The 8,536-nt window shown below is 38.7% G+C and overlaps 1 protein-coding gene across 4 annotated transcripts in view; it reads left to right on the forward strand.

Moving 5' to 3' along the window:
* Positions 1–8,280, forward strand: part of LOC142370432 (SH2 domain-containing protein 1A) — a 33,801-nt gene extending 25,521 nt beyond the window's left edge. For 3 of the 4 annotated variants that reach the window (XM_075453006.1, XM_075453008.1, XM_075453007.1), the window contains 4 exons: positions 1,061–1,196; positions 3,372–3,435; positions 5,764–6,019; positions 6,107–8,280. In XM_075453006.1, coding sequence (XP_075309121.1) covers positions 1,061–1,196; positions 3,372–3,435; positions 5,764–6,019; positions 6,107–6,156 — 506 coding nt within the window. In that variant the 3' untranslated portion in view covers positions 6,157–8,280. Of the gene's footprint in view, positions 1–365; positions 386–1,041; positions 1,197–3,371; positions 3,436–5,763; positions 6,020–6,106 lie in introns of all 4 variants that reach the window. The other variant, XM_075453005.1, reaches the window with a different exon arrangement.
* The last annotated feature ends 256 nt before the right edge of the window (positions 8,281–8,536 follow it).

Genomic DNA, 8,536 nt, shown 5'->3' on the forward strand with positions numbered 1-8,536 from the left:
TCATTTATAATGTGTTGTTTTGAATTCATTATTTTGTGACGTGTTAAAAAAGATGATTTCATGTATGTTCTAAAAGGAAATTATTCCATGCTGTTAAAAAACTCATTATTTCTATGCAATAACTGATTGGTTGTATGGGAGTGACGTGGGCGGATGTAATGAGCAGAGAATTATGGGGAATACGCGGGGGAGATACTGAGGACTCATGTGCACGGCTGTGCACTTCGGACAGAAAGATGGACTCTGCACAAGGTTAAGGCGCTAACGTTGTCACGATGTTTTATGATGTTCGTAAGTTTGGAAAAATAAACTGTCAACTAAACACCTGTATGAAGCGTGGCCATTCTCTTAACCCGTGCAGCTACAAGATGGATTCCTCGTTTTTGTAAGATACCTCTGTGTTTTAGATATTTCAAATAAAGCTGGTTATTATGTTAATTTTGACCTGATGTTTTTAGCTTTTTATTCCACTTGTTCTTTTAGAAAAGGACTCTCGATGATCTAAATGTGTTTTGTAGAAACGTTGCATGGATGTATTTGTTTTGAGATGAACCCACTGTGGATGCTCTGCTTTTAAACCGCCTATGTGACAAAACTGTGGCTTTAATCCTAAGTTTAAAGCATATGAAGGTGGATTGTGTGACACTTTATTAAAAATGTTTCCAATAATCAGCATGTTATTACTATTCCTGGTAATAACCACATACATGCAAATCAATGTTAAAAGAATAGCATCAGTGATAAAAAAAAATAATGTTTCAGTTACCTTTTTTTCCATTTGTGGTTGTTGTTCTCACATCGACATGCACTCTTCCTGTGAAACTGTGAGGCCAACTCAGTGCTTTCTTCACGTGCGCTCTGTTAAACACCTCCCTGCACTGAGTATTGACCACCCTCCGCTCTTCTCTTTCCTCATTGCACCACAAACCAGTCTGAGTGCAAGGCGGCCGATGGAGCCCCCTTTCGCGGAAATTAGGCTGTTTTGAAAAAGCAGAAGTTGGTGTGCAGTTAAAGTGGATGTCTGTCTCTGCTGTCTGGTAGTTTGTGTTTGCTATGGCAGCAGCTCTGCCGGAGTCCTACCATGGTGCCATCAGCAAGGTGGAGTGTGAGGAACTGCTTGGCAAGAAGAACAAGGATGGAGCTTACTTGATCCGAGACAGCGAGACCATCCAGGGAGCCATGTGTCTTTGCGTTTAGTGAGTACCTGGCACGACATGTAGACTTCTCCTCATCCAAAATGTCTTTTTTGTTTCTTTTTAAAATCCTGACGCTGATGTTCGTGTCAGTGGTTTACTTTAAGGTGGCTCGGTCAACACAAACTCAGTCGGTAAGAAAAGAGGGGAAATTTACAGTCTTTAGCCCTATTCGGACGGGACTAGTTTAATGGGGGGACCTGGGGTAAAGTAATAATAACCGGGAAATCTAGTCCCGTCCGAACGCGCCATGTCAGTAAAGATAGCGGAGTATGTCGGTAAACTTTGCCGAGAATTCTACCTCCTGTGAAACGGTCCGGAGTATCTACCATAGGTAATACTAATCCCGTGCGAATGCGACCCTCGGTAATAAGTACGGAATATATCGTCACATCCTTTTAAAGACAGAAACAATTAGGTGTAAAATAGAAAATTACACTTAAGTTTCGTTGAGCAATCCTTTTTTTAAACTATACTTTACATTCAGGTAAAATAAGTATCCTGAGCAAAACTGAGTTCTGCTTAAGTCTTTAGTATCTTATCATAAAGTATATCTAGTGCAGAGGCCTTCAACAGGGGGTCCGCGGAGTTACTGCAGGGGGGTCGCGAAATCTTTGGTTGATTAGACGATCTTTAACTTTTTTATTTATTTTTTTTTTTTTTTCAAACAGTTTTTTCTCACAAATTGTGTGCAGACGTGTGCCATCCACAGATGGTTTGAGGATTCATTGTCCCATCTCCATGCATGTTTAACGTTAAAATCTGTGGATTATTTGAATAGCTCAGTGTTGTATGCAAGATGTTTGTTTATAAATGGCAGTGGCACGGCCACCCTGTACCTTGCACAAGTTTTAAAATAAAAACATGAATATATTAACCTGTGTATTATTTGAATAGCTTAGTATTGAATGTACAATAACAGAGTAGCTATGTTTATACACGGCACTAGGCCCCGTTAAATATAAAACACAATTGTATGCCATATAAATAGTAGGGGGGTCCCTGCTCCAACTCTCCATCAGTTTGGGGGTCCCTGGCCTGAAAAACGTTGAAGAAAAACCCCTGATCTAGTGGATGGTCGGCCCGTCAGGTAGAGGTAAACCATGCTGTTGAAATGTGTGTAAAATGTGGATTGTGTCGTTGAAATAAACAAACTTTCCTTAAAAGAGATGCCTTTAAGATGGCAATTGATGGTGCAGTGTAGGATAAAATAGAAAAATACTTTATTCATCCCCCAGTGGGGAAAATTGAAATTAGTCAAGGAGCTCAAAAAGTGGTTCTAATTTGAATAACTGTGTAACCTGTATTCATCACAGATGTACATAGTGCTAATGTGTGCTTTCATGCTCTCCCATGCCACCACATATGCTGGCTTTTGAACAAGTCACTTGGTCCATTATGAATTAGCTTGGGCCCGGAAGGCAGCAGCAGTGGTTCCCATCGGATCTGATCTGTTGTCTGTTAGTTACACAGATGTAATGTTGCCTAATTATTTAATTCATTGATGTTCCCACTTGACTTAAAATCATAGATTCTTTGACAACTTTTTTTCCCCCCAACTTATTTAAATGTGCTACATCAAACTCAAAACTAGCTGTTTCATCATCGCATATGTTGTCTTTTTACTATTTCTAATTAAAGATCAGGTCAAGAGGCACCATCAGGCGCCGGTGATCGGAGAATAAGCGAAAGGGACAGTAGAGAGGAGAGCAAAGAGCTGAGTGAAGTCAGCGAGGAGACAGGCTTCAGTCATTATGCTTTCTTTTATCTTGGCATTAAACATGACATCTTTACTCTTTTGGAAACAGGGTTGCACTCATAGTTGTTGATGGTTTTCAGCGTGCATCAGAGGTAAAATGTCTCTGTGGAAACAATGAGGCGCACATTTTCTTACTGGACTCACCAACTCTACATTTGAACGCAGTTGCGTTATCGTCTGAGGTCAGATGAGGTTTCACTGTGGTTGGTTTTTGTTCCATGACATGTTAACTGAATCTTATGCAACAACACGTATCTTTTTAAAATTTCAGTAGAAATATTCTGAAGTATTTCAGTACAAAAATGCTTTTACAACTAACGCAAGGAGAGCTGTGACACATTACAGATGGTTATGCATCTGGAATGCTTCGTCCTTTGGAGGAATGGTGTAAATAAATCATATTTCTCTTGTCTTTTCAGTAAGCGGAAGGTGGTGTACACATACAGACTGCTTCAGACACTTAACGGAAACTACACTCTTCTGGTAAACGCACAAACACACAAACATATTCAATTATAAATGATTTCCCATGATTTCACTTTCCTCAAAGGAATTTGTTCGATTTCTTTCTCTTTATTTATTTCATTAACTACAGATTCAGTTTCACAACGTAAAGTATCGTAACGATTATTTTAAAACCTCACAGTGATTCAATTATGGTGATTAAATATACTTCATGGTACTGCGTAAGAGTGGATTTGCTCAGACACAAATATGTTTAAAGTACTGAGGTATTAAACACTGCTTTCAACTGACTCGATCAAAATTTTCCTGATTTAGACAAAACATCAGTTACAACTTTAAATTGGCAAATTGTTTGGAATTATGTTGAACTTTCTGAGAACGTTTGATTTATTTTCCCAGGAAAAAGGTTATTTAATTCATTTTATTTCCTTTGGTTTGCAATGAAAGGTCCGATGAGATCTTTTTCCAGGAGGTCCTGGCCATTAAGGCAGCATAAAACGTCTTAGAAAAACGAGAGAAGTGCTTGTAAGCTGATGATATTTTCAAACTCAAAGAGCATAGGAGAAGAAAGCCATTTTAGTGCAAGCGAAAGAGGTTTAGTTGCAGATCTCATAACATACTGGCTGGGGTGATATGACAAAAGGCCAGAAATGTAAGCAGATAATTCACCTCACAATGCCTGCAGTAAACGTGCATTTTTCATCCTAAAGACTCACAGAAAGTGCAATTTTGAGTGTTCAAAACAGAAGAATCAGGTGCTTTGAATGAGAACAAGTAAAGGTCACAATTTTTTTAGTTTAGGACCAATTTTAGTTTCAACCACAAGAGCTGAATATATCTTCCTGTAAGAGCTCTATGGCTTGATTCAAAGATGGTGTCATCAGCCTGAAACTGTACTTTGGCTTCATTTAATTCCTGTCCTGACTCAATTATAAAAACAAACACTAACTTTCTGATTTTCCCTCACATGATAAATCATAACAGATTAAAACCTGGCTCGAGTTTCTCAATATTCTCCAATGAGTTGACCTAAAAGTGGTCAGAGGTAAGCGTAACCAGAAATAATTTTTTTTGGTTTACAACGGCGGACTGCTTTACAGAGAAAGCACACATTTATCAGTGTGTCATTGTAAACATATAAATCCCTAAAACAACAAAAGCTCCACTGTGCAGCAACTTGTAACACATTAGTATATACAAGTAAAAATATAAACAAATGCTAATGATAAAAAAAAGTATGGCCTTAAATACATACAAGATGTTAGATTCAGTAAAAATGCTGCATAATAAAAAATCTTCAGCAAGAAGTTGGATTTAAAGTTAGCGTCTGAAGTCACAGACACTTGTTCGTTCGAAGATCTTGGAGCAGAGCTTCCCTCCTGAACTGGGCATGATGAAGGGTCAACACAGAAAAGTGTGCCTCAGTCCCTTTAAAGGTTCAGCTTTAACTGAATGTGTCGAAATAACAGATTTGGTGACAAACATGACTGAGTGTAAAATCTCAGTTTGATCCCAGCTGAGCTGCTGAAAGATTTGTGACAAGCAGTCACTTTGTCTTTGGTGCTAAACGTAACTAACAAAGTTCAGGTTTTTACTTATCAAATAGTTTGCCTCTTCAACTCTGAATTTGACAAAAACAAAACAAGCAGAGTCTATATTCTAACAGCCTGATCTGGCAGATTAACGTAACACCTTCAGACTGGAAACTCCTCTGTCCTGCGTTTCACCCCCACCACACAGGAAACTTTATTCCACCCCACTCAAATCATGACATCACAGCTAATACAAATATCAGATTTTTAATTCCCACACATATGAGATGTTTAGAGTTAAAATTAAATGTCAAGATGTGTCAGTCAGAGGAATCAGTGGAAATTAGAACGTTGTGACTGATTATCCTGTCACTGCTGGCTGATCACAATCTTTAAAGCTTTGTGTCTTGGCATCAATGTTAATACTGATACTGCATTTCTTGCCTCTAAACATTTTTCCTGCTCATACACGTATCAACTTTGCATTCCCAATAAATATTGTTTAAGACTCTTTATACATGTTGCTTCTTTTACCATTTCTCCACATTTCTACTTTGTGGGCTGAACTACTTTTATAAGCTTTCTTGTTTGTTCGAATAACGTTTCAAGCATCTCGTTAGCTTATCTTGGGCTCTGAGAAGGGTGAATGTGTGTATATAAAGCAGATAAAACAACATATTTATTCATAGACAAAGTAATCACCTGAAATCGAAACCACAGAATAAGATTGTGAGTGCCAGATTTTTACTGAAAATATGTTTATTTTGCTCCTGCAACTCTTTTGTTTTCTTACTTAATGCTGTTATTCCTTCAGACGGCTGGAGGCACAGAGGAGACCTATTTCAAGAATTTGGAGGATTTGATCCGTAACTATAAGAGGAAGAACCAGGGATTGGCTATACACCTGCGCCATGCTGTCAAGAGAAAGACAGGCATGTTGATCCAAGCCCCAATGAGAAGGTCTGAAATATCTCCTCGAAACCAGACTGAAGCTTCAGCTGGAGACTCGATTAGACACAGGTCATTGACGGACTTCAGTCCTTTACCTGAAGAAGACCATGACTATGAGAGTACGTCAAACACTTTCTTGCATCTTGTCCCAGTACCTTTGTTGATTTGATGTGTATTTTGACCTTTCCTCTGTTATTTACCTTTAGATGCTCCCTCCTCTGAATATGTGGAAGTTCTTCCCGATGAACAACTTTGATATTTATCATCAAACCAACAGAGACGGAGGACCGAAGACCTTACGAGGAAACAAAAGGACATTAATTACAAAGACTGAATCCCATTCAGGATAATGATTTACAAACGTGGAAATGCAGCGTTCACTTATCTCTTTGAACGTAGAGGTATTTTCTTTCTTTATGGCATTTTTTCTGCTGTGCAAGCTGCAAAGCTCAAAGGATGTTAGTCTTGATATTGTATATTGGAGCGTTTTGGTCCAGAATTAATTACCTGAGAAACTTTTTGGGGAAGATTTGATAGTCATGCCTGTGATATCCCACTAACTGATGGGTTTCTCAGAAAAATGTCTTGATGTTTGAATCTCGGCTGGGACCTTTCTGTACGGAGTTCCTGTGGGAAATCAGCCTTCCTCCCAGAGTCCAAATACATGCGTGTAATATTAGCTGCTTTAGCCAAAATGTTTCTAATTTAGTTTTAAAATGATTTTTGATTATATTTTGATTATATTATATTTTTATCTGTCTGTAACATATAACTGCAAAACAATAACTGATACTTAAGCAATATAATGTAATTTCCTTTTGGAGGTTAATAAAGTAACGTTTAATTAAATTAAAGTGTGGTGGTTAGCAATGTCCCATCACAGCAAGAAGGTTACTGGTTCGATTCCCGACTGGGGCCTTTCAGTGTGGAGTTTGCATGTTCTCCCTGTGTATGCGTGGGTTCTCTCCCGGTACTCCGGCTTGCTCCCACCACCCTAAAAACATGCAAGTTATGTTAATTGGTGTCTCTAAAAAAGCAGCTAAACATATGCATTCAAAGCACAATGTCACCTCAAACTCACCTCGTGGAAACCTTCCTGTAAAATCTTTGGATACGCTGGATTTGGATTCCTCTTGAGACCCCCTGGATGCCCCTGCTCGGAGGCGCTTCCTTTGGAGAAGCCTACCGGGACACCTCGATCCAAAAGGAACACTCCAACCTGTGGTACTCACCTGTCTGTCAGCTCGCCAGCTTCAACTCCCGTTTCCTGGATTCTCAACCTGCACCGAAACCAAATATCCATCTGCGAAATAACTCTTCTTCCTCAGCAACATTAATAAATCTTTTTAAATCGTATTCGCTCCAACTTGTGACGGTGTGTTAATGGTTGTGCATATCAGACTTAGATGTTAGATATTTCTATTGCTGGATTTATGAAAAACATAAACCGGTATTATATTTGAGTGTTCAGAATTCCCATAGTAGTTTATTGAAGAATACTTGAATGTCCTAAATTTGAAGTGTAGTAAACAAAAACGGAATCTTAACGACTATTTTTAACCCAAATAAAAATACCAGCCTCTTTACTCACCACTACTCAGACTAGATGTCCATGTGCTGCGTCCCCACACTTTTTCCATCACGATGACGTCCACTTTCCATGTCTTGCTAATGCTTACGTACACGCACTTATAAAAAAGGAAAAGATGGCGAGAGGTGCCAAACCACTTTGTGGCACTGCGATACTGTATGATGTGCAGGAAAGAACTGGTTTGAATTGTTGTCCATAAGAAGGACGCAGTACATGGTTGGGTTTCTATGTGACAAAAGAGATGTTTAGACAGTTTCTATAAATCTACATGGTTCCACATGTTCCTGTTTATATGTTGTAACTTCTGCTGTGTCATGTGCGCGCTGCCTGACAGAAACAAGCACAGCAGGGATATGTTGCCAGCTCACTATCTACAACAGTGGATTGTGATAATGTGATATCTTTTTTTTCATAGATTTGAGTTGTTGTTATGCAATTCGCTGTAACTTTAAACCCATGAAGTAGCATTGAACCCACCTTTTAAAAGAAAATTAAACATTTGAACTTCAGCTTTTTATCTGCCAAAGATTCCGCCTGGTGCTAATCAAACTAAACCCTTTCCAAACATAAAATTGAAGGCTGTGAATAACGTGAAAGTTCCAATAAGTTGAATCAGTATAAGTGAGACAGAGAATTGGAAGAATTGGAAGGTTAGAACTATTAAGTTGTGGTAAATGCTTTTAAGGAACAATAAGCAAACGGTCAAACCCAAGTGTTACACCCTTTATCACACATTTTGAAAGAAATGACTGACTTTTTTCTCAGCCTTTGTTGATGATGCTTCAATTTTCATGTTGTGTTTTTCTTCTATCTGAAATGTGCAAATAAAGCTTTTAGTACTCCTCAGCCTTGCTGGCCCAAGAAATCTGAACATTCAGATCGTTTTGCTTTATGTGTTCAAAATATAACTCGAGAGCCTTTTTGTAGTACCTGAGGGCCGACAATGAATAGCTCTCTATCGGCGTCTGTACAGATCAAACACAAACACACATCCGGTGTCTGTTTTAACACCACTCTAGTACAAGCTGCTCTCAGACCATTTCAT

The sequence above is a fragment of the Odontesthes bonariensis genome, chromosome 20 (genome assembly GCF_027942865.1).
Source record: "Odontesthes bonariensis isolate fOdoBon6 chromosome 20, fOdoBon6.hap1, whole genome shotgun sequence".
NCBI lineage: Eukaryota > Metazoa > Chordata > Actinopteri > Atheriniformes > Atherinopsidae > Odontesthes > Odontesthes bonariensis.